Raw genomic sequence first — 26,475 nt, forward strand, 5'->3', positions numbered from 1 at the left:
TGGCGTAAGGAGAGGGGCTGCCGGCATCTCCTGGGTAACAGTGGACTTGCTCTAGTGCTGAGCGTTTTACAGGTGACATCTTGTTTAATCTTTATGAGTGGACCCATAAAAGGTGAGGAGGCAGTGGTTCAGAAAGGATGAAATGCTTGGCCCAGGCCCCTCTCGCCCTCACGTTGCTCCTGTCATTTCTTCTATCAGTTCATGTTTGCTGCGTAACCAACCACCCAGAACCTGGAGGCTTAAGACAAGCACAGCTGTTTACTCAGAGTGCTGTGGGTTGGTGGCTGGGCCCAGCTGGAACGGCTCCTCTGCTCCACGTGGTGGTGTGCCCTTGCGCACACATGTCGTTACCAGGTGGTCCGCAGTCAGCCTGGGCTCCTTCTCGTGCTGGTGGCCACAGGGTCCCCAAGCAGCAAGAGAGAGTGCTCTGCATGGAGCGAGAGGGTCAAGTTTCTGCTGGTCCTTTCTGCAGCTGCCCCAGTGGCCAAGACCAGATTCATGGGCCTGAGAGAGAAGCTGGCTGTGGGCGGGCAAGCTGCGCGGCTATGCTGCAGAGGCACGCACAGGCCTGGGCCGTGTGGGGTCTTCTTGCACTCGACCTGACCTGTCTTCTCCCAGCTTCTTAATCTGGGTGAGCTGTGGTTAAAATATAGTCAGAGGGCAATCAGAAGGGCCTTGAGGAGCAGCAGCTGGTTTTGGAGCACTGCTGGGCTGCCAGGAGGAGCTGCTGCTGTTGAAGGTTGTGGTGCGGGCCGGCAGCCCTCCTGGCCCATGCCTTTTGTCTTGGGTTTGTAGAAGAGGGTGAGGGGGTTTTGTGCAGATAGCAAGAACTTTATAGTTTGTGTGGAAAGTGGCCAGCCAGCCAGTGGTTGTTGAGAACCTGCTGAGTTTCAACAGGGAGACAGAGGTGTGCCAGGTGAGGGGCGGAGGTAGAGGCAAGGGGTGGCAGAGACCAAGCTGTGCTGGCTCAGCCTGATGGGTGAGAGGATTTTTGTCAGAGGAGGAACTATCTAAGCAGAAGAAAGCATGTCAGAGGCACATAAAAGTATAAAAGTATATTTTGTATTTGAAGAAAAACAAAGTATCCCTGTGACTGGAGGGTGGGAACAAGGGAGAGTGGTGGGGTGTGTTCAGAAGGACTCATAGCCTGGAGATGTGGTGGGGCATTGGGCAGCAGGGGTTTTGAAGCAGAGGAGAGCAGGGCCGGCCTGAAGGTGTCTGCGTCCTGAAAGTGAGATCGACCCGGCCAAGGTGCACCGTCAAGGCATGGCTGCTGGGAGGCGTGCGTTGGGTTTCAGACACCAGCAGCTTCCTAATGGACAAGATGGGAGGCTTTACACAGCATAGACAGTGTTTAATTTTCCAAGTTAAAAATACTAGAAAAGATAGATACTGTCTACTATTGCCATAATCTTACACATAACAATTCATATAACATTGACAAGGTAGGGAGGGCATCAACTCAACTGAAAATTTTAACTGTTAAGGAGGTAGTCTTTTTGTTTTTGCCTCAGAGCAGTGAAAACTGCTGTGCACCAGCCCTGGTCCACAGACTGACCTTTTAAGCATCACTGGCCTCTAGACCAGCTGGTATTGTCCAGGCAAAGGCAGCAAGAGCCTGCCCAGGTCTAAGATAGGGGAGGAAGGCTCTTCTCAGGATGTGGCCTCGAGGCATGTGATGCACTGGGGGCTGCAGGGGTAACCCGTGCCATGCAGCAAGACGAGGAGGACAGTCAGGTTTGGAGGAGGAGTGACGGTCCAGCACAGTGAGATGGCATGAGTTTGAGTTGTCGAGGTTGAGTTCAAGAGACATCTGGGGAGACGTCCAGTGTCTGCCTGGAGGTACTGGGTGCTGGGCCAGTGGGTTTGGGAGTCGTTGACTTTCTCATGGTGGAGGCGGCCTCTGTGGTGCTGCCCGTGGGAGACACTTGGGATGTGCCTACTGAACAGAGCCAGTGAGGGACAAGGGTACCTGGGAGGGCATGTTGGACAAGAAGGGGCAGGGTGGGCCAGGGAAGGAGACTGAGAAAACTGGGTGAGCAGAGAGCACAGGCCTCGAGAAAGCAGCATCCTGGGCCCGTTGAGTGCTGCTGTGGAGCTGTGGCCACCCAGCCTGGGAGGCACTGCATGCCATCGTCTTTGGGCGCACTGACCATGTAAGCTTTTGGCACTTGGGTGTCGAGTTGCCAAGGGTGGATTGACAGAGGGCTAGGAAATGACGCTGCTTGTCTTTGCTTGCAGCCCGTGAGCCGCCACCATGTTTTGGAAGTTTGACTTGAACGCCACCTCCCACGTTGACAAGCTGCTGGAGAAGGAGGGCGTGACGCTGCATGAGCTGATGGATCAAGATGACATCTTGCAGGAGTGCAAGGCCCAGAACCAGAAGCTGCTGGACTTCCTCTGTAGGCAGCAGTGCATGGAGGAGCTGGTGCACCTCATCAGCCAGGACCCGCCCCTGGACATGGAGGAGAAGGTCCGCTTCAAGTATGTACTGCACGTGACCAGACCTCACCTCGCTGGGCAGTGAGAGCCACGGGGGCAGACTGGCAAGGACAGCCGGCCACCAAGGGTTTTGGATTGAGAAGCGACCTTAAACATTCCACCCCAACTGAAAAGCGAAGAAGCCACTTGTGTAGTGTTTGGTTTTCGTGGTGTTTAATATTTTGGAATCCCTTGTATATGTTTCCTCATTCTGAATTAGAGTAAGTTTATACTTGGTATGTGTTGGGACGTTTTGAATGAAAACGTGCTGAAAGAAAAAGACGAATTCTATGGCAGAGAGAGAAAGGGATTTCAGTGTGAGGCGTGACTGCAGCCAGGTCAGGTGTCAACCGGGGAAAAAACAGCTGGAGGGAACCTGTGCTGTAGGGCAGTCTGGCTACAGGAAATGCTTTGTTTGATAGGCAAGGAAATACAGCATTGTCATTCATGGTACTGACAATTCTCAGATCTTTTCCTAAAATGTTGAATTTGGCAGTTGGCCAAGATGTTTGGAGGTGACAGAAAGGGAAGGGATAGTGTGGTAGATGGTTTGGTTGCAGGGGCCTGAGCTTCAGATGAGGACAGAGGAGTGAGAAGCAGAAGGGGACCTGCCAAGAGGCCCCGTGGTGTGCAGTGCCCCATCGAGGGCAGGGGCCAGGGACCTGGCAGGGGTCAGGACAGACATGTAGCCAGCGAGTCCTGGAATAGGTCAGCACACTGCAGCCCCCAGGTCAGGTCCAGCCTGCCACTGCCTTTGTGGCCTGTGAGCTAAGAATGGTTTTTGCATTTTTACATAGTTGGGAAAAAATCAGGAGAGAATAATATTTTGTTGAACATGAAAATGGTATGAAATTCTGTGAAGAAAGTTTTGTTGGGGCATGGCTGTGCCCATTTGTTTACTTATACAATGGCAAGAATTGTGTTTGCAGCAGAGACTGTCTGAAATGTTTATCCTCTGACCTGTTTCAGGAAAACATTGCCAACCCCTGTCTTAGAAGGAAAAAAGCAGGACGAGGGAGAGGGGCTGTGCCTGTGGCGGGGTCACTGATGGCTTACTGAGGCGGCCCCCTTGCTGGGAAAGAGAGCTCTGAAGCAGGCGCTGACAGTGTTGAGCTGGGGCTTTAGAGATGGGCGATGCCTGCGCAGTAGGCTCACTGTGGCCTAGCTGCCTGCTAGCACCTCTTCTCCCAGTATCACCCCTAATAACCCCCATCCCATTCATGCCCAGTTTGGTGACAAATGCTGTGGTCACCTGTTCAGGGGACTCCAGTGACAGGTGTCCAGGGGGAGGCTGGGGGTGCAGACAGCTCCAGGTCAGGACCAAGGAACCCCCAGAGGCAAAAGTAACCCTGGGGGGTTCACAGCCAGAGAGTTTGGGAGAATTTAGTAGTAGAGGAGTCAGAACAGTGAGGATCATTGTCTCTGGATGGTAAGCCAGTATAATCAGGGGCAGCCAGCAGCTCGGCTGCAAGCAGCGTTCCCATATCTGCGCCAAGGTAAACAACTGATACAGCTGTACGGGAAGGATGAGGGACATGCGGAGGGCCAGGTGATGGGAGGGTTTGTCTTCCTCTTCCATCCTAGGAAGTTCAGTCTGTAGTGCCTATAGCTGCTAAATCAAGAAGTGCACATGCTCACTGTTGAGAAACGTGGAGCCGCACTTGGTGGTCAGTGCCGCAGGAGGACTCGGGTTGCTGCTTTCCATCCGAGCCCTGTCACGCTGCCTCACTTCTAACGCCATGTGTACATATTACTTGACTTTAAAAAATTTAAACAGCTCTTTTCAGAAAAGAAATAGGACAGATGGATGGATGTGATGTAAGTTCAGGATTTTTTTCAAAGATGGGAAAGATGCATGTATGTGGGTGGGCCAGGGTCAGCAGCCTGCTTCCATAGAGGTCAGATGTGAGCCTTTTAGGCTTTGTGGGCCATACAGTTTCTGTCGCACCGACTCAACTGTGCTGTTGTAGCCTGGAAGCAGCCACAGACATCAGCAAATGAATAACTGTGGCCGTGTTCCAATAAAACTTTATTTACATGGACCAGTCTGCTTGCTTCTCAGGCTCTGGCAGCACTCTGCAACCCGTGTGCTTGCTTATTTATTTATTCAGGTACTGGGGATTGAACCCGGGACCTTGTACATGGGAAGCAGGTGCTCAACTGCTCACTTGAGCTACATCCGCTCCCCCTCCATGTGTTTTTTTCTAAGATTTATTTTTTTATTTCTCTCCCCCTCGTTGTTTGCACCTGCTTTCTGCTCTCTATGTATGTTCATTGTGAGCTCTCTGTGTCTGCTTGTCTTCTTTTTTTTAGGAAGCACTGTGAACCAAATCTGGGACCTCCCATAGAGGAGGGAGGTGCCCAATCACTTGAGCCACCACTGCTCCCTGCTTGTTTGGTCTCTCTTTGTGTATCCTCGTTGTGTCATCTTTTTATCATCTTGTGTCAGCTTGCCGCACCAGCCCATTGTGTCAGCTAGCTGTCTTGCTCATCTTCTTTAGGAGGCACTGGGAACAAAACGTGGGACCACCCATGTGATAGACAAGTACCCTTTAAATGCTTGACCACATCTGCTTCCCCCTCTGTGTGCTTTTGTGAAAGCTCTACCTATGGAACTGCTGAGCAGTATGGTCAAGTTTTGTTTCACTCTTGTGCCTAAAGTGAGGTTATGGAGAACCTTTTTACCTAAAAGTGGAGGATTTGCCAACCCAGGTCTCCTCAAGGGAAGTGTACCTGTGTGGTTCACAGCTAGGCAGCAGCTGTTCCTTTCCCCAGGTCCAAAGGTGCTGCCAGCCCACCTCTGTCCAGCAGCCTTGTCTGAGTCAGCGCCACTGCCACGGGTGGAGGTGCCGTCCAGCGTTGAATGCAGCAGCCATGTGGCCCCACACCAGCCCTGGGCGGGCCCGTCGGCCTTGTTCTTGAGGCTCCTGACCAGTATGCTTACCCAGCTCTGGATCATTTGAGAAATAAGATGGCATTTTGTTATTAGCTTTAACTGTATATTAGACAGCCAAAGGGGTGCTGATGTAAAATACCAGGAGCCTGCTTGCTTTTATAAGGGGTGTTTATTTGGGGTAGGAGCTCACAGATACCAGGCCATAAGGCATAATTACTTCCCTCACCAAAGTGTATTTGGAGCAAGATGGCTGCCGACGTCTGCGAGGGTTCAGGCTTCCGGGGTTCCTCCCTTCCAGGGTCTTGCTTCTCTCTGGGTTCAGGGTTCCTTTCTTCCTGGGGCTTGCTTCTCTTTCCTCTGTGTGCTGACTTCCTGAGGCTCCAGCTTAAGTCTTCAGTTCAAACTCCAACATCAAAACTCCAACATCAAAACCCCTCAATCCTGTCCCTTGCCATGCCTTTTATCTGCGAGTCCTCACCCACCAAGGTACGGGTACTCAATGCCCTACTGATCAAGAAGTTTACTAGATTAAGTAATCAAGTAAACTTCTGAATCCAGTATAATCTCATATGCCCAGAGGAAAAGAGCATTTTACAAACATAGTCAAATATTTCTTTTTGGAATACATCAATAATATCAAACTGCTACAACTGGTATAGGAGAATGTAGTTTTTAGTTCTGGACCAGTATATTTCATTATCCAAATCACAGAATTAGAACAGCTGACCAGTGTAAGCTGTGCTGGGTCAGCACAGGCCCCCATACAAAAGACTCCCCTGGGAAAACTTTCTGTGCTAAGACAGCAGAAGGGAGGAAGGCTGAGCCAAGCTTGCCCCTGACTCTTCCCAGATGGCCCAGTGACCTCTGCTGGGGACCAGCAGGCCGGGAGCACAGGGAGGCCAGGGAGGCTGATGTGATGCCGGCAACGCTTTCCCTCCACGGAAGGGAACATCAGGAGTGGAGAGGAACTTCCCCTTAGCACCCCCTGGAGCCTCTTCCCCCACGCTGGCAGCCTACAGCACCTGTGTTCTGAGGCCCCCGCCTTGCTCTTTGCTCTTTCTCGTCCTCTAGAAGCTTCCTGAGAAGTAGCACATGGGTTGCAGTGGTGTGGAGGATGAAGCTTTGTTTTCCTTCCAGATCTTGCCTGGGACTCTCTGTCATAGAATTCTAGATCAGATGCCATTTCCCTGGTATGGGCGCGCCGCTGTGGCCTTCTGGTTCCCAGCATTGCAGCTGAGAAGTCTGAGGCCTGGAAGCCTCCCTGTGGCTCTGCATGTCACTGGTTCTTTTTCTTCCCTGGGAGCAATTAGGTCCTTTTCTAAACCACTATTGTGTTGAAGTTTCCAAAATGTGAAATTTGTGTGTATGTATGGGTCCCGTCCCCCCCCCCCCCCGCTTTGTTGTGCTGGGCACTTGTGACTCTTTCATTCTGTAAATTCATGGCCTTCAACACAAGGAAATTTTCTGTATTATTTCTTAAATAAAATTCTTCCCTCCAGTTTTTCCTTTATTCTGTATTCCTGGAATTTCTAATTGGGTTTTATGCCTCCTGAATTAATACTTTACTCTTATTTTTCTTACTTTGTCTTTGCCTTTTAGTTCTATACCTGAGAGACTTCTTCAACTTTTATTTTCTCATCCTTCTATTGGTTTTTTAAAAATGGTTTTATTGTGGTAAAATACACATGACATAAAATTTACCTTTTTAACTGTTTTTAAATGTACAATTCAATGGCATTAAATATATTCACAATGTGTATAACCATTACCACTCTCTATTTCTAGAACTTTTTCATTATCCAAAATAGAAATTCTATACCTATTAAGCAAGAACTTCACATCCTCTTCTGCTCCCAGCCTTGGTAACCCCTAATATACTTTTTGTCTTTCTGCTTTCATCCGTTTTAGATATTTCATTTTATTATATGTGTCCTTTTGTGTTTGGCTTTTGTCACTTAGCATAATATTTTCAGTGTTCATCCATGTTGTAGCCTGGACCTGGACTCCATTCCTTTTTGTGACTCACTCTGCCCTTTTATGTGTTTTATCCACTCATCGGTTGGAACGACACTTAGGTTGTTTCCGCCTTTTGGCTCTTATATATAATACTGCTCTGAACTTTGTTGCACAAGTGTCTGTCTGAGTCCCTGCTTTAAATTCTTTTGGATATATGCCTTGGAGTGGAATTGCTGGGTCAGAAAGTTATTCCGTATATAACTTAAAAAAATAATACATATACTTTTTTATTAGAGAGTTGTGAGCTTACAAAACAATTATGTATAATATGCATAATTCCCATACATCACCCACCATCAACACCTTGCATTGTTGTGAAACCTTTGTTACAAACTGTGAAAGAGCATCCTCAACATATTACTACTATCTATAGCCCATATCTTACATTTCGTGTATTTTTCCCTCAACCCACCTGATTATTAACACCATATTAGTATTATACATTGGTTATAGTTCATGAAGGAATGTTCTCATATTTGTTCTGTTAACCACAGTCCATCTTCCACCACTGAATTCCCTGTGTTACATAGTTCCATGCTTTGTATAGTCCATTCAAAGTGTACACTCAGTGGGGCTCATTTTCATCACAAAGTTGTGCTATCATCACCTGTCAATTTTAGAACATTTTCATTACTCCAACAGGAAAAAATCCCATACCCCCTTACATGTCCCTATAGTTGTTTCTTAGAATTGATATATATTTTTTTGCCACTGCTGCAAAAATAGTACAATATTACTGTTAACTGTCATCTATAAGTTAAATTAGTTGTAATTTCCAGTGTATCACCATAGCCTTAACACTTTGTAAAAGAACATTCTTGTATTTATACTGTTAACCAAAACCTTCATCCACCACTGAAATCACTGTTATACATTCCCTGGATTATTTTCTAGCTTTCTTTCAATTGACATTTATGTCCACAGACTACCCCCTGCAGGCACAATAGCATTTATGAATCACCTGTGTTGGTTATTCTCACTATAATGTGTTACCATCAACTCTATTCATTTCCACACTTTTACACTAAATCTTACTAAAAATTCTACATACCTTAAGTATCAGCTCCCATTCTCACCCCATGTTCTATCATCTAGAACCTACAGTCTATAGAGTTTTTTTTTTAAGATTTATTTTATTTATTTCTCTCTCCTCCCCCCCACCCCTACCCCCACCCCTGCCCTGGTTGTCGGTTCTCTATGTCTATTTGCTGTGTCTTCTTCATCCGCTTTTGTTGTTGTCAGCAGCACAGGAATCTGTGTTTCTTTCTTTCTTTTTTTTTAGGAATTCTTGTTTTTAATTTTTAACCACTTTTTTTTTTTAAGGTTTATTTATTTATTTATTTCTCTCCCCTTCCCGCCCCCCTCTGCGCCAGTTGTCTATTTTCTCTGTCTATTTGCTGCGTCTTCTTTGTCCACTTCTGTTGTTGTCAGCGTCACAGGAATCTGTGTTTCTTTTTGTTGCATCATCTTGCCGTGTCAGCTCTCCATGTGTGCGGCACTATTCCTGGGCAGGCTGCACTTTCTTTTGTGCTGGGCGGCTCTCCTTACAGGGTGCACTCCTTGCGCGCATCAGTGCTGCACATGGGCCAGCTCCACACGTAACCACCTTTTAAAGCACCTCACCCAGGGTGGGTGCTAATCCTCTTACTGGAGTGAGAAGAGAATGAAATTCAGATAGAGAGAAGCAAGAAGCTGGAAACAAGGACACCTCAGGGCATTCTCTTGCATTTTCTTCTGGTGAGAAGGAATTAATCTCTTTAGGCAGGGGTTGGAAGGTAGTTTCCTCAGGGCAGACTGGAGGCTAGGCAGTGCATGCTGGAGTTTGGCTGGTACATACCTCAGGGCTGGGAGGAGGTCCAGACTCCTTGGGGCAGGCTGGAGGCTGGGCAGGGCAGGCTTCAGTTTGGCTGGTCCCCACCTCAGGGCTGGAAGTTGTTTCAGAGTCCCTGGAGCAGGCTGGAGGTTGGATGATACAAGGTTGGCAAGGTATGATCTGGATAGGGCAGGCCATGGCAGGCTTATGTGGTCAAGTCTCAGCAGAATTCAGGGTTTCAATGTCTTCATCAATATCATCATTCCATATGTCTCCATCCCAATTCTCTGAATTCCACTCTTTTCCAATCAAAGTCTTCACTTTGAAGAAACCATTTTCATCTGTATCTTCCCCCAATGTCTTATTTTTTTTCACTTTATCTTCAAAGAAGCTTTAGGTTACAGAAATGGCACATCAAAAATATAGGGAATGAGAGCAGATGTGGCTTAAATGTTTGAATGCCTGCTCTCCACATGGAAGGTCCCAGTATGATTCCCAGTGCCTCCGCTGCGTGGGCGGGACACGGGGGTCCCAAGGGTGGGCGAGCGCTCCCCGCAGCCCCCCTCCTGCCCGCGGGGTCACAGGGGTGCCGCGGAAGCATGCAGCAGGTCCGTGGGGCGTGCTCCCAACCGCCGCCAGCTGTTAAAGGGCTGTGTTTCTTTTTGTTGCGTCATCTTGTTGTGTCATCTCTCCATGTGGGCAGTGTCATTCTTAGGCAGGCTGCACTTTCTTTCGTGCTGGGCGGCTCTCCTTATGGGGCGCACTCCTTGTGCGCATCAGCACTGCTCATGGGCCAGCTCCACACGGGTCAAGGAGACCCAGGGTTTGAACCGCGGACCTCCCATGTGGTAGGCAGACTCCCTATCCACTGGGCCAAGTCCACTTCCCGTCACTCTATAGAGTTTACCTCTATGACTTTACCATAGAGACCATACAATATTTGTCCTTTTGTGTCTGTCTTATTTCACTCAACGTAATATCCTCAAGGTTCATCCGTGTTGTCACAAGCATCCCAATTTCATTTTTTCTTACATCTGAATAGTATTGCATTGTATGATAGACTATTTGTCTATCCTTTCTTTGGTTTTGATGGACACTTGGGCTGGTTCCATATTTTAGCAGTTGTGAATAATGCTGCTATGAACAAATGTGTGCAAATGTTGTGTCTTTTTTTCAGTTCTTAATATATCCCTAGTAATGGGATTCCTGGCTCATATGGCAGTTCTATATTCAGCTTCTTAAAATAATGCCAAACTGTCTTCCACAGAGGCTGCTCCATTCTACATTCCCACCAAAAGTGAAGAAGTATTCCTATTTCTCCACATCCTCTCCAGCACTTGTAGTTTTCTGGTTTGTTTGTTGTTTGAGTAATGGCCATTCTATAAAGTATGAAATAGTATATTGTGGTTTTGATCTGCATGTCCTTAATGACTAGAGATGTTGAACATTTCTCGTGTGCTTTTTGGCCATTCATATTTCCTCTTTGGAAAAATATCAATTCAAGTCTTCTGCCCATTTTTTAATTGGGTTGCTTGTCTTGTTATTGTTGAGTTGTATAATCTCCTTATATGACAGGGATATCACACCCTTATTGGATATGTGGTTTCTAAATATTTTCTCCCATCGAGTAGGCTGCCATTTTACTTACTTGACAAAGTTTTTTGAAAAACAAAAGTGTTTAATTTTGAGGAGGTCCCCATTTACCAGTTTTTTTCTTTCTTTCTTTGCTTGTGCTTTGGGTATAAGATTGGAGAAACTACTGCCTACCACAAGATCTTGAAGATGTTTTCCTGCATTTTCTTCTAGGAGCTTTATGGTTGTAGCTTTTATATTTAGGTCCTTGATCCATTTTGAGTTACTTTTTATATAAAGTATGATATAGGGATCCTCTTTGTTTCTTTTGATATGGATATCCAGTTCTCCCAGCATCTTTTATTGAACAGACTGTTCTGGTCCAGCTGGGTGGACTTGACAGCCTTGTCAAAAGTCACTTGAATGTAGATGTGAGGGTCTATTTCCGAGTTATCGATTCAGTTCCATTGGTCAATATGTCTGCCTTTATGCCATTACTGTACTGTTTTTACCACTACAGCTAAGTAATAAGCTTTAAAGTCAGAAAAGTGAGAGTCATCAACTTCATTCTTCTTTTTAAAGATATTTTTTTGGCTATTCAGGGCCCCTTACCCTTCCAAATAAAGTTGATAATTGGCTTTTCCATGTCTGCAAAAAAGGCTTTTGGGATTTATATTGGGATTGTGTTGAATTTGTAAATCAGTTTGGATACAATTAACATCTTAACGATATTTAGTCTTCCAGCCCATGAACTTAGAATGTCATTCCATTTATTTAAGTTTTCTTTCATTTCCTTTAGCAATGTTTTGTAGCTTTTTGAATATAGGTCCTTTATGTCCTTGGTTGAGTTTATTCCTAAATATTTGATTCTTTTAATCATTATTATAAATGGAGGTTTTTTTTCCTAATGTACTTCACAGGTTGCTCATCAGTACTGTATAGAAATGCTACTGATTTTTGGATGTTAATTTTGTATCCTCCTACTTTGCTGAACTTGTCTATTAGTTCTAGTAACTTTCTTGTAGATTTTTTTGGGGTTTTCTAGCTATAGGATCATATCATCAGAGAATGGAGAATGTTTTCATTCATCCTTTTCTAATTGGGTACCCTTTTTTCCTTTTTCTTGGCTAGTTGCTCTAGCTAGAATTACTAGCACAATATTGAATAACAGTGGAGACAGTGGACGCCCTTACCTTGTTCCTAATCTTAGTGGTAAAGCTTTCAGTCTTAAGGTTGGGTACAATGCTAACTGTGAGTTTATCATATATGTACTCTACTGTGTTGAGAAAGCTTTCTTCTATTCCTAACTTTTGGAGTATTTTATCAAGAAAAGAAGCTGTATTTTGTCAAATGCCTTTTCTGCATTAGAGAGGATCATGTGAGTTTTCCTTCTTCAATCTATTAATGTGGTTTATTACGTGTAGGATTTTCTTGTGTTGAAAACCACCCTTGCATCCTTGAGATAAAAACTACTTGATTGTGGTGTATAATTCTTTTAATCTGCTGTTGCAATTTATTTTGTTGAGGATTTTTGCATCTATATTCATTAAGAAATTGGTCTGTAATTTTCTTTTTTTGAAGTATCTTTATCTGAAAATACTTGGTATTTTGGTGATAGATATTAGGGTGATGTTGGCTTCATAAAATGAATTTGGTAGTGTCCCTTCCTGTTCAGTTTTTTGCTAGAGCTTGAGCCAGATTGGTATTAGATCATCTTTGAATGATTGGTAGAGGTCACCTGTAAAGCCATATGATCAGGCTTTCATCTTTGGTAGGTTTTTTGTAACTATTTCAATCTCTTTACTTGTATTTGGTTTATTGAGATCTATTTCTTCTAGAGTCAGTATATGGGGTTCATGTGTTTCTAGGAATTTATCCATTTGGTCGATGTTTTCTAGTTTGTTGGTACATAGTTCCTAGTATCCTCGTATGATTTTACTTGTTTCTATAGGATTGGTGGTAATGCCCCCCCCCCTTATTTCTGATTTTATTTATTTGCATCTTCTCTCTTTTTTGTCAGTCTAGCTAAGGGTTTGTCAGATTTGTTGATCTTCTTTAAAGAACCAACTTTTGTATTTGTTGATTTTCTTTATTATTACTATTATTTTTTAACGACTTTATTCATCTACCCCCCCCCATTGTTTGTTGTTGCTCCCTGCTCTCTGTGGCCATTTGCTGTGTGCTTTGTCTGCTCATCTTCTCTTTAAGAGGCACCAGGAACTGAACCCTGAACCTCCCATGTAGAAGAGAGGTGCTCAATCACCTGAGCCACCTCAGCTCCCTGCTTGTTTTATTTTTCATTGTCTTTCCTCTTTGTGTCTCTTTTATTGTGTCATCTTGTTGCATCAGGTCGCCACACCTGCCCGCCGCAGCAGCTCGCCTTCTCTAGGGACCTCTCATGTGGTAGGTGGAAGCCCAATCTCTTGAGTCACATCCACTTTCCTCTTATTTTTTGTTCTCAATTTCATTTATTTCTGCTCTGATCTTTATTATTTCTTTCCTGCAGCTTGGTTTGGGGATTACTTTGCTGTTCTTTTTCTAGTTCCTACAGATGTGCACTTAGGGTCTTCAATTTTAGCTCGCTCTTCTCTTTTTTTGGTACACATTGAGGGCTATAAATTTCCCTCTCAGCACTGCCTTTGCTGAATATAGATTTTATATCTTGGTTCTGATTTTCATTTATTTCAAGATATTTACTGAATTCTCTTGCAATTTCTCTTTTGATCTGCTGGTTAGTTAAGAGTGTAGTGTTTAATGTACATATATTTGTGAATTTTCCCTTTTTCTGTCTGGTATTGATTTCCAGCTTCATTCCTTTATGATCAGAGAAAGTGCTTTTTATAATTTCAGTCTTTGTAAATTTGAAACCTGTATTTTGACCCAATATATGGTCCATCCTAGAGAAGTATCCATGAGCACTTGAGAAGAATGCATATCCTGCTGTTTTGGGGTATAAGGCTTTGTAAATGTCTGTTAGGTCTAGTTCATTTATCATATTATTCAAGCTCTCTATTTCCTTCTTTACCTTCTATCCAGATGTTCTCTCCAGTGCTGAGGGTGGTATATTGAACTCTCCAACTATTATTGTAGAGACATCTATTTCTCCCTTCAGTTTTGCCAGTATGTGCCTCATGTGTCTCGGAGCACCCAGGGTAGGTAAATAAATATTTATTACAGTTATTTCTTCTTGGAATTGTCCCTTTTATTACTCTATAATGAACCTTCTTCATTTCTTATAACCGTTTTGCATTTAAAATCTATTTTGTCCAATATAATTATCACTACTCTAGCTCTTTTTTTAAAAATCCCCCTCCCCAAGATGGCTCCCTTGTCTGTCAGCTCATTGTCTGCTCGCTGTGTCTGCTTATTATCTCTGCTCATTGTGTCTGCTCATCTTCTTTAGGAGGCACTGGGAACCAAACCTGGGACCTCCCATGTGGGAGATGGTTGCCCATCCACTTGAGTCACATCCAGTTCCTGCTGGTTGTGTCAACTCATTGCATCAGCTTGTTGTGTCACTTCCTCTTCTTTAGGAGGCACTGGTACCTGAACCTACAATCTCCCATGTGGAAGGTGGGCACCCAATTGCTTGAGCCATATCCACTCCCCTATAGCTCTTTTTTAAAAATATTTGTGTGGATATCTTTTTTCCAACCTTTCACTTTCAACCTGGTTGTGTCCTTATATCTGAGGTGAGTCTCTTGTAGATAACATACAGATGGCTTATACATATTTTTTAATCCATTCTCTCAGTCTTTGTCTTTTGTTTGGGAAATTTAATCCATTAACATACTCTGTTATTACTGTAAAGGCAGTACTTATTTCGTGCATTTTATCCTTTGACTTTCCTTTATGCTGTTGTCTGTCTTTTAACCATTTAAGTTACCCTTACTAATAATCTTTTATTTCTATACTCTTCTCCAAGTCTGTCACTCTTGTCTTTTCCTTTCATGCTGAAGCACTCCCTTTAGTAAATCCAATCTTTTGGTAGTATACCCTTTCAGTTTTGTCTATGAGGACTTTAAGTTTACCCTCAGTTTTACTGGTTAAAGAATTCATCACTGGCAGTTTTTTCTCTCTCAGTACCTTTAATGCATCATATCACTTTCTTCTCACCTCCATAGTTTCTGATGAGAAGTCAGCATGCAGTCTTACTGAGATTCCCTTGTAGGTGACGCATTGCTTTTCTCTTGCTGCTTTCAGAAACCTCTTCTTATCTCTGGTATTTATCCTTCTTGCCTCCATGGTTTCTGATGAGAAATCAGCACTCAATCTAATTGGGACTCCCTTGTGCATATCATATTGCTTCTGTCTTGAAGCTCTTAGAACTCTCTCCTTGTCCTTTGCATTTAAGAGTGTGATCAGTATATGATGAGGTGTATTTTTCTTTATGTTTATCTGATATTTTTTGGACTTTTGGGGATATACTTATTCTTGTCTTTTGCTAAGTTTGTAAAGCTCTCTCTCATTATTTCTTTGAATATTCCTTCTGCCCTTTTCTCTCTTTCTTCTCTTTTTGGAAGTCCCATAATGTGTACATTGGTACGCTTGATGGTGTTCCAGAGCTGTCTTAGGCTATTTTTGCTTTTTATATATATTTTATATATATTTTGCTTTCTGCTTCTCAGCCTTACTCATTTCAAGTGTCTTGTTTTTGAGTTCAGTGATTCTTTCTTCTGCCGTTTCCAGTCTGCCCTTGAAACCCTCCTGGTGATTTTTCATTTCATTTATTATGGTCTTCAACTCCAGTAGTTCTGTTTGGTTGCTTTTTTTTTTTTTTTGTCTTTATTTATTTTTTTAATATTACATTTAAAAAATATTAGGTGCCCATATACCCCCCACCCGCCTCTCCCCACTCCTCCCCCCATAACAACAATCTCCTCCATCATCATGAGACATTCATTGCATTTGGTGAATACATCTCTGAGCACCGCTGCACTTCATGGTCAATGGTCCACACCATAGCCCATGCTCTCCCACATTCCACCCAGTGGGCCATGGGAGGACATACAATGTCCAGTAACTGTCCTTGCTGCACCACCCAGGACAACTCCAAGTCCCGAAAATGCCCCCACATCTCATCTCTTCCTCCCATTCCCTACCCCCAGCAGTGACCATGGCCACTTTCTCCACATGTTTGGTTGCTTTTTAAAATAATTTCTATCTCTACTGAGATTCTCATATTGCTCATTCATTATTTTCCTCATATCCTATAGTTATTTCTCTGTATTTTCCTTTATCTCATCTCTTTGAGTAATTTTAAGATAACTTTTTAAGGCTTTATTTGGAATGCCCACATTCTTTTCTTCTTTGGTGTTTTCTGGATTTTTATCTTCCTTTGGATGGGCCATCATTTCCTGTTTTGTTGTCTTGTGCTGTTTTGTTGCACACTCTACATTTTACCTTTTGTTGCACACTCTATCTAGCCAGGAGCTGGACCCTCAGTGGCTGCCATGAGAGTAGGGACTGTGTGCCGAGAATGCCAATGGAGAGAGCTATTTACTGTTCTTTCCTGGATACGGTACAGTGTTTTTCTGGAGTTTCAAAATAGTTGTTTCAGATTGTTTCTGCCTGTTTAGTAGTTGTTCTGGTGGAGGACTGAGTCCTGGAGCTCCCTTCTCCACCATCTTCCACCACACGTTTTCTCCCAATGGCATTTTGATAGGGATTGCATTGCATCTGTAGATCACTTTGGGGGTATTGTCATCTTAACATAGTAAGTCCGTAAACATGGATGTCTTTCCATTTATTTAGGTCATTAATTTCAGCAATGCTTTGTAATTTTCGGGGTACAGGTCTTGGTTAAACTTATTTGTAGTATTTTATTCTTTTTGATGTTATTGTAAATGAAATTGCTTTTTCAATTGCTCATTGCTAGTGTATAGAAATGCAACTTGTTTTATGTGTCAATTTTGTATCCTGCAATTTTGCTGAATTCATTTATTAGTTTTGGTAGTTTTTTGGTGGATTCTCTAGGGTTTTCTACATTTTTGATCATGCCATGCCATCTGCAATTAAAGATAATTTTACTTCTTCTTTTTTTTTCCCTAGGAGGTACCAGGGATTGAACCCAGGACCTCACACATGAGAAGCAGGTGCTCAACCACTGAACCACACCCTCCCCCTTTTTTTTTCTTGCCTAATTGCTCTGGCTAGAACTCTAGTACAATGTTGAATAGCATTGGTGAAAGCAGGCATCCCCTGTCTTGTTCCTGATCTTTGGGAAAAGTGTTCAGTCTTTCACTGTTGAGTAGATGTTAGCTGTGGGCTTTTCACATGTGCCCCTTACTGTGTGGAGAAGTTCCTCCCTTTTCCCAGTGTAGAGTGTTTTTATCATGAAAGGATGCTGGATTTTTTCAAAGGCCTTTTCTGTGTTGGTGGAGATTCCCCTTCATTCTGTCAATATGGTTTATTACATTGATTGATTTTCTTATGTTGAACCACCCTTGCATTCCTGGGATAAATCCCACTTGGTGATCATGTATATTCCTTGTAATGTCATGCTGAATTTTGTTTTCTAGAATTTTTTTTGAGGATTTTTGCTGCTCTATTCTTTTTTTTTTTTTAAGATTTATTTATTTATTTCTCTCCCCTCCCCCTGCCCCAGTTGTTTGTTCTCTGTGTCTATTTGCTGCGTGTTCTTCTTTGTCCACTTCTGTTGTCAGCAGCACGGGAATCTGTGTTTCTTTTTGTTGCATCATCTTGTGTCAGCTCTCTGTGTGGGCAGCGCCATTCCTGGGCAGGCTGCACTTTCTTTCGCGCTGGGTGGCTCTCCTTATGGGGCGCACTCCTTGTGCGTGGGGCTCTCCTATGCAGGGGACACTCCTGCGTGGCAGGGCACTCTTTGCGCGCATCAGCACTGCTCATGGGCCAGCTCCACATGGGTCAAGGAGGCCCGGGGTTTGAACCACAGACCTCCCATGTGGTAGACGGATGACCTAACCACCCTGGGCCAAGTCCACTTACCGCTGCTCTATTCTTAAGAGATATTGGTCTGCAGTTTTCTTTTTTGGCAGTGTCTTTGACTGGTTTTGGTATCAGGGTAATGTTGGCATTATATTATAAAAGAGTAAGGAAGTATTTCCTCCTCTTCACCTTCTAATGGTTTCAGAAGAATTGGTGTTAACTCATCTTTATATGTATGTAGAATCCAGCAGTGAAACCTGCTGGACCTAGGTACTTTTTCTTGCATCTAGATTTTTAAGAATTGTACTGTCATATTTTAAAAATTTTAATAGCTCTTACTCTCAAAGTTTTGTAATAGTTTCTCGTTCTGTTATAAATGTACCATCTTAGTATATCATAATATCTCTGAAAATATTAACTTTAGGTTTTCCTTTTAAGTTCTCTTCTCTGCGTTCTCTCTCTTTCCCCTGAGTTCCTCTTTTTCTGTTTGTTGTTTGTTTGGTCATTGTGTTCCCTTCAAAAGTAAGGCTCTGAAAACCCACCCAGTTTTGGTATCTTAATGGGGCCGTGAAGTCAGGAACCTCAGTCCGGGTTGACTTGGTGGCCGTTTGGCCTTCCTGTCCTTTGCCTCGTCCCTGTGGGATGCAGACCCATCAGCACAGTTGGGGTGAGTTGGAGGAGGGGCCAGGGTGCACCCCTCTGTATGCTTACTAAGCCCCCCACTATGTCTTGCTCCCCGAGTCAGGACCCCCTTGGTCCAGGTTTTCTGGTGAAGCAGCCTCCTCTTTCCCAAGGAATGGCAGCCAGGGAGGGCTGGAGGCCTCCATCTGCCCTCCAGAACCTGCCATCTCACCGGAGGTGCTATGTCGAGTCCTCTTATCTCTAGTTGGTACTGCTGTCACACCACCAGGCCACCACGCCGCCAGGCCACCAGGCCGCCACATCTCCAGACTACCAGGCCACCACATCTCCAGACCACCAGGCCACCATGCCGCCAGGCCACCATGCTGCCATGCCACAACACCAGGCCACCAAGCCGCCATACCACCATGCCACCACATCTCCAGACTGCCAGGTCACCATGCTGCCAGGCTGCCACATCTCCAGGCCACTAGGCCACCACGCCTCCAGGCTGCCATGCTGCCAGGCCACGACATCTCCAGGCCACCAGGTCGCCATGCCACCATGCCACCACATCTCCAGGTCGCCAGGCCTCCACGCTGCCAAGCCACCTCATCTCCAGGCCACCACGCCGCCAGGCCGCCATGCTGCTAGGCCACGACATCTCCAGGCCACCATGCCGCCAGGCCACAACAACACCAGGCCACTAGGCCGCCATACCACCATGCCACCACATCTCCAGGTCGCCAGGCCACCACGCTGTCAGGCCACCACATCTCCAGGCTGCAACACCGCCATGCCACCACATCTCCAGGCCATCACACTGCCATGCCGTCAGGCCGCCAGGCCACCACATCTCCAGACTGCCAGGTCACCATGCCGCCAGGCCGCCACATCTCCAGGCCATCACACCTCCATGCCACCATGCCACCACATCTCCAGGCCGCCAGGCCGCCACATCTCCAGGTCATTAGGCTACCACGCTGCCAGGCTGCCATGCTGCTAGGCCATGACATCTCCAGGCCACCATGCCGCCAGGCCACAACAACACCAGGCCACCAGGCCACCACGCCACCAGGCTGCCGTGCTGCCAGGCTGCTGCATATGGGGCTCAGCTCTCTCTGGGGCCTTGTATCAGTACTCAGTCAGCTACTTTCAACCTCCCAGGCCTGTCCTGTATATTGTACTTCTGTTTTCTTGATTCTTGCCTTTTTCATTTTTTACTAATTATTTTAGTAGGATTTTGAGAGGGAGTGTTGGCAAGTCTGTGTGTTTGATCATCCATATTTAACTGGAAGTCCTGTTCCTTGTATAAATTTAAAAAATTACTAAAGCACTGTATATGCTTTGAAGAATGATTTAAAAATACTGGTGAAGAAAAAGGAAAATGATGTTAATTGCTCTACCCTGCTATGGCCGTGGAGGATCAGGTTCTGTTTTCTCATGTGTGTCTGCTGCATGCGGACAAGTTATGGTCATCCTGTTCTCGTGAAAGCTCTTCTTCCCGTCCTCAGCCCTGGCTTGGCTCTGCCCCCATTTTCCGGGTGAATTGTTTCTTGTTGCTGTAGAAGTGAGCAGACACGTTTGTGTCTGTGGGCCTCGTGGACTTGCCGTGGCCTTGAGTGTGACTGACCACCCCCCTTCCCTGGCCTCGGTGGGCTCTGTCCGTCCTCCTGCCCAGGTGCCCCTCTGCTGGCAGCCGCAGCACAGTCACTGAGCTGGGCACATGCTGTGAGGCCCCTCCTCGCATCCTGCAGCCCCATGGCAGTGGGCGCTGGGCCGCCCTGTTTTAGGCCGAGCAGCTGGTCGGTGCAGGCGAGGGCCGGCCTCCGATCTGGGCCCTCGGCCTTGCTGGGTGTCCTGGCCCAGCCTCTGGTGACCGGCACACCCATTCGGTGTTTCCCGCCAGCGCTGGCCTTATCTCCATGTGGGACCCCCACCAGGCCACAGTCCTGGCGGCAGGCTGCTGACTGAACTTCCTGCGCCACCCCTTCTGAACCTGCTTGCCCCTCCAACGCCCCACGCGGCACTTCCTCTGGGCTCAAAACGTGCTCTCTTCTGCGTGCTGATGAGTGGCACCCTCCCCCCGCCGTGTCTTCCACACACGCTGACGCGCTGCCACGCTCCACCCGCCCATGTCCTCTAGAGCCTCTCGGGCCCAGGCCTCTTCTCCCCAGAGTGACTGCCTTTGCTGGAGCCTGTGTGGGGTGCCTCCTCCCTGCCCAGCTCTAGCACTTGCCAGCTCCCAAGAGAAGGGCGCTCCTAGCAGCACTGACTGAGCACATGCTCCGCGTCACATCAGTCCATGTCATCCTCACAAAAGCCTTGAGAAAACCAGACACAGAGAGGCTGATCAACTTGCCCAAGCATGCACAGCTTGAACGGTATGGGCAGGTGTGTGCGGCTGTCCTAGCCACTGCTGTGTCCTGTCCCAGCTGCCCTCCCCATGAATGAACTGTCCTGACCCCAGGCACTCTCACTGTCATGCTCAGGTGGGCGAGGCGAGCCCATGCATTGCCACAGACATTGGTTTTCTGGGTACTTTGTCCTGGATGCAGGGAGTTGTTGGTTATGGGTGCCCTCCAGAAGTGACAGCAGTGACCCCCGCTGCGTCTGCCCCAAAGGAAAGCTGGGCACACTGTCATGCAGTCATGGTGATGCCATGTAATGCGCGAGAGCTACTTCGTATCTGTCATTTTTTATCAATAGTATGTCATTCACAGATATTGGTATCCAATGAATAAATTACTTGCATTACACCTCACAACTGATACTGCCTTATAAACAGTTGATGTGGCATTTGTCTAGTCTAGGGACAAGTCAGATCTGTCATTGTTTGTTTATGTGAAGGGATAAGAAAGGCATAGAAAGGAGAGGAAAGGGGCAAGCTTCCTGCAGAGAAAAGGTGGTGAACGTGATCATGAACTCAGCCTCTTGGAGAGTGTGTTAGGCATTGGGGGAGGGCCTTGGCCATTGAGTACCCAGAGCCATGGTCTAGAAGAAGAAGCCAGAAGAAAAGAGTCAGAATATGGGTGAAATCAGAGTGTAGGGTATGAGGAGCCACACAAAGGGATGTTAAAAATTTGAGCTCCTAGTAGTCAAAAATACTAGTTAGTCACAGAATAGTCACATCTTTGTTCTTCCAAGGTCTGCTAAGTGTTTTGTTTAATAACAGGCATTCCTAAGAAGCAAATTTTTTAGGCAGCTTCCTAAGAGTTGCAGAAGTCTAATTTCACCTTTGGTTGCTTGGATTATGCCCTTTTAGATATCCAAACACTGCCTGTGAACTTCTGACTTCTGATGTGCCTCAGATCAACGATAAATTAGGAGGGGACGAAACTTTGCTGAACCTTCTCTATGACTTCTTGAACCATGAGCCTCCTCTCAATCCTCTGCTCGCCAGCTTTATCAGCAAGACCATCGGCAACCTCATTGCAAGGAAAACCGAGCAGGTAAAGTGGCTCAGCCTGCGTGTCTGTGGCAGGCAGGCACTGTCAGCACGGCACGTCCTGCCGTGAGCGTCTCCGTGTGGTACCATCAGGCTGGCGTGCAGCATGTTCACTGTGGTGGGGACACCCAGGGAGCAGTGTGGTCTGTTGGGAAAGAGCTTCCCATGGGATGCTTCTGCCAGCTCTGGAACAAGCAGTGTTTCCTGCCATCCCCCAGGTGCTGCGCATGGAGGTGCTGCGCAGCGAGGGCGGCAGGCTGGCAGCCCAAGCCTTCACTGCCGCGGGACCTAGGGCTGGGTGACAGGTGCCCAGGGTGTCCATGGCTCCAGCGTGTGAGCGACGACTTGTAGCAAAAGTAAAGAGTGAATTGGTTTTAATCAGTTACAGCGTTGTCCCTCTGTAATACTTATGTGTTCCTGTCTTAACACTTAACCTGATATGTGTTTAAAAAACCTCCAGACCTATGTATTAATATAACAAGGTCAAAAGTATTGTGTACTGTTACCCAGCCTCAGCAGTCCATCACTTTTGGCCAGTCTTTTTCATCTTTTACCTTTCCCAACATAACCATTGGATTATTTTGAAACAAATTCCAGATGCCATCACATTTCTTTTGTATATATTTCAGTACATATCTCTAAACTAAAAGGACTTTTTCCTTTTAAATATGACTAGAATTACATTACCACATGACACATTTATTAACAATAATTGTTTGATATCATCAGTATTCAGTCAGAGAACAAGCCAATATTTTATAGTTTCTGGAGATATGAGAAGGTGCAATCCTTGGGGCACATCATTGCTCCACTTAAAAGAATTTCACTTGGCATATTGTAAATGTTTTTTTGACTTTTATCTTTCATAGAACCTTAAATCTTTGATTTGCAAGGGACCTTAGAGGACTCTCACCTCGAATCTTTTTTTTTTTTTTGGGTTCTGGGGCTGGGGATTAAACCCGGGGCCTCATATGTGGGAAGCTGGCGCTCAACCGCTGAGCCACACTGGCGCGCCAGGGTTGGTTGTTTCATTTGTTTACTTTGCTTTTATTCTTAGGAGCACTGGGGACTGAACCTAGGACCTTCCATGTGGGAAGCAGGCGTGTAATCGCTGGAGCCGCGTCCACTCCCCTCAAATCTTATTTTGATCCAGGCAGGGTATAAATGAAAAATAGTAGCAGGGGTGGTAGGTGGCAGTGGTCTTTAGCTGTAGGGAAACATGAGTACTAGTCGTACTAGCAGGAACAGTGGTGCTGGGGCAACATGGTCTGGTGGCAGTCGTAACTGTAGAGTAGCAGGAACAGTGGTACTAGGGTAACAGTGATCCTGGTGGTTGTCATAGCTGTAGGGTAATAGGTGGTACCGGAAAGTGGTGCTGGGGTAACAGTGATCCTGGTGGTTGTCGGAGCTGTAGGGTAGTAGGTGGTACTGGGGTTACAATGTTGTTGTAGCTGTTGGGTAGTAGGCCAGTGGTGCTGGGGTAACTAGTGGTCTGGTGGTAGTTGTCACTGTAGGGTAGTGTGAGTTGTGGTGAAAATGTAACAGTGGTACTGAGGTACAAGAGCGGTCCTGGTGTTCTAGAAATTGTAAAGGCCTTTCCTGCCTGACCCTGACAGCCCAGTGACTGGATGCATGTGTCTTGTAATTTACTGGAGCTTAATCATACATCTCTACCACTTTCAGATGTTTTCTTAATAATTTTACTGCCATATGTAATAATTTCTGTCTCCTTCCTCTGCCTAGTGCTTAGTGCATTTAAAATAGTGTAAACTGCACTCTTAAAAAGTATTTCCACTATTGACAAATGTGTAACACGTTTATGTGAAATTCAAACAAGGCAGAAATATAGTATTTATTAGAGATGGTCACTATTGATTATTTAGTATGCATGTTCCTATTAAGTTTTTCCAGTAGCTTCACCAACTTAAAATTCTTATTTATTTTTACATAGTAGTATCATATTTTAATACTGTTAAATTGCTTTTTTCACCGAGGAAAAGATCTTAGAGATCTGTCTTGTTCTTTTTAGCAGATATAGTGTTTCATTGTATCACTAACCAGAGTTTTGTATCCATAATTGTATCAGTCAGCCAAAGGGGTGCTGATGCAAAGTATCAGAAATCTTTTGGCGTTTATAAAGGTTATTTATTTGGGGTAGAAGCTTACATTCACAAGGCCATAAAGTGTAAATTACTTCCCTCACCAAAGTCTGTTGCCACGTGTGGAGCAAGATGGCTGCTGACGTCTGAAGGGTCCAGCCTCCCTCTTCCTCTAAAGGCTCCGTGGTACCAGCTTCTTCCAGTATCAGCTGTAGGCTGGGATAAGGCTCGTCTCTCTCCAGGCTCAGCTGCTCTGCTCTACCCACAAGGCCAGCTGTAGACTATCAGGCTAACCCTCACCTCTCTTCCCAGGGCCTCTGCTGTGTCTAATGGAGCCTCCTGTCTGTCCTCATGTATCTGCTACATGTATTTACTTCCTGGGGCTCCAGCATTAAAACTCCAACCAACTCCTTTGCCTTGTTGTTTTCTCTGAGTCCCCTCCCCTAATCATAATTGAATCAAATAATAGTGAAACCTCTGAATCCAATACAATCTAATGTACCCAGAGGAACAGACTAATTTACAAACATAATCCAATATCTATTTTTGGAATTCATAAAAAATATCAAACTACTACAATAATCCAGGGAGTTTTATTATTTCCAAGGTATTTAAAAATAAAATTTTATTCAAGTACAGAATTCATATATGAATAAACCATAAGTATAAAGTAAAAATTCTGAACTTAACAAAAAAATATGCGTAACATCATACAGGGGTCCCATACATTACCCCACCACCAATACCTTGCATTGTTGTGAAACATTTATTAGAAATTATGAAAGAGCATGCCAAAATATTACTACTAATGTTGTAGTCTACCGATATCGATCACACTCAGACTCAGGATTTGAAGCCACTTAGAGAGCCTTTATTAGCCCCACGGTGACTGCCTCTACCTGCGCATAGGAGAGAGCAGCCCCGAGTCTAGGGGAAGGGGTGTTTATATAATCCTTTAGGAGGGGGGTTTACTGGTAAGAGCAAACCAGCAGGCACAGAAACGGAACACTGCAGTTAGCTGAAAAGCGCATATCTGCCTTTGGAAAAACCCCCTCCTGTGCTGTGCAAAGGTCCCGTCTTATCTACCGGTTCCTCTGCAGCTGCTCCCTCCCTTCTTATTGGGTGGGCAGTTCCCATTTTATCTGCTGGTTCCTCTACAGCTGCTTCCTCCCTTCTTATCAAGTGGGAAGCTTTAAAAATTTTATCTGAAGGCACTTGCAATTTCTATTTTCCCAATGTGGCCCTTATTCTTAAGTTCCTAATGTGGCCCTACCCTTAACTAACAGCAGAGTGGACATGGCTCAAGTGGTTGAACTTCTGCTTCCTACACGGGAGGTCCCACATTCAATCCCTCATGCCTCCTAAAAAAAGAAAAAAAACAGCAACAAGCTAACAAAAAACCAATTCAGGGAAACCAATGGCTCAGTGGTTGAGCACTAACTTCCCACATCTGAGGTCCTGGACTCAATCCTGGCCCCAGTACCTAAAAAAAAAAAAAAATTACTACTAACTATAACCTATATCTTACATTTGATGCAGCTTTCCCCAAACCAACTGATTATATATATATATATATATAAAACTTATATATATATATTTTTAAAGATTTATTTTTATTTCTCTCCCCTTCCCCTCCCCCCCAGTTGTCTGCTCTCTCTGTCCATTTGCAGTTTGTTCTTCTGTGACCGCTTCTACGCTTCTATCCTTATCAGTGGCACCGGGAATCTGTGTTTCTTTTTGGTGCGTCATCTTGTTTTGTCAGCTCTCCGTGTATGTGGCACCATTCTTGGGCAGGCTGCACTCTTTTTGTGCCGGGCGGCCTCCTTACGGGATGCATACCCTGTGCGTGGGGCTCCCCTACGTGGGGGACACCTCTGCATGGCACGGCACTCCTTGCACACATCAGCACTGCACATGGGCAAGCTCCACATGGGTCAAGGAGGCCCAGGGTTTGAACCGCGGACCTCCCATGTGCTAGGCGGATGCCCTATCCATTGGGCCAAGTCCGCTTCCCTATATATATTTTTACCTGACTGTTCATTGTGACTTTATTTGCAATAGCCAAAAATTGGAAATAACCAAATTGACCCTCAAAAGGCAAATGACTATATAGACTGTAGCATGTCTGTACCATGGTATAATACTCAGTAACTAAAAGGAAGAAAGTATTATACATGTAACAAATTGGATGGATTGCAGAGGCATTATGCTGAATAAAAAAGCCAATTTCAAAATTATATAGAATGTAACCATTAGAGAAAACTGGGTGTAGGGTATCTAGGGCCTCCATACATTTACTTTTGCAACTTCATGTAAATCTATAAATATTATAAAATAAAAGTTAAAAAGTAATTGGATATGATATGCAATGAAGTGCTAATATGGTGCCTTGAAGAAAATAAGTTCCTTTGCTCTGTAATCTCTATCTTTTGGTTTTAGAATGGAGAAAAGACTTACTTTTAAAACCACATTTTGAAAGAAACTTACTGATGTTTACAATCTTCCAGTTGAGAAATTGTTTTTACTACCAGCACAATGTAGATTGGATTCCTCATGCAAAGTCATTAAAAAGCTAAAAACTATGAAAAATGCATCTAGATTTGATTACATGCTGTCTTTCTTC

General features: G+C 45.0%; 1 protein-coding gene across 15 annotated transcripts in view; it reads left to right on the forward strand.

Annotated features, from left to right (window-relative positions):
- The window catches only part of PPP6R2 (protein phosphatase 6 regulatory subunit 2), a 139,944-nt gene that overhangs the window by 59,569 nt on the left and 53,900 nt on the right, over nt 1-26,475 (forward strand). For 10 of the 15 annotated variants that reach the window (XR_011650343.1, XM_071219134.1, XM_071219133.1 and 7 more), the window contains exons 2-3: nt 2,242-2,484; nt 21,571-21,757. Coding sequence is in view for 13 of the 15 variants with exons in the window: in XM_071219134.1 (XP_071075235.1) it covers nt 2,258-2,484; nt 21,571-21,757 (414 nt within the window). In the remaining 2 variants the exon portion in view is untranslated. Of the gene's footprint in view, nt 1-2,241; nt 2,703-21,570; nt 21,758-26,475 lie in introns of all 15 variants that reach the window. The other 5 variants (XM_071219137.1, XM_058309050.2, XM_071219138.1 and 2 more) reach the window with 2 other exon arrangements.

Source organism: Dasypus novemcinctus, chromosome 12 (genome assembly GCF_030445035.2).
Source record: "Dasypus novemcinctus isolate mDasNov1 chromosome 12, mDasNov1.1.hap2, whole genome shotgun sequence".
Classification (NCBI taxonomy): domain Eukaryota; kingdom Metazoa; phylum Chordata; class Mammalia; order Cingulata; family Dasypodidae; genus Dasypus; species Dasypus novemcinctus.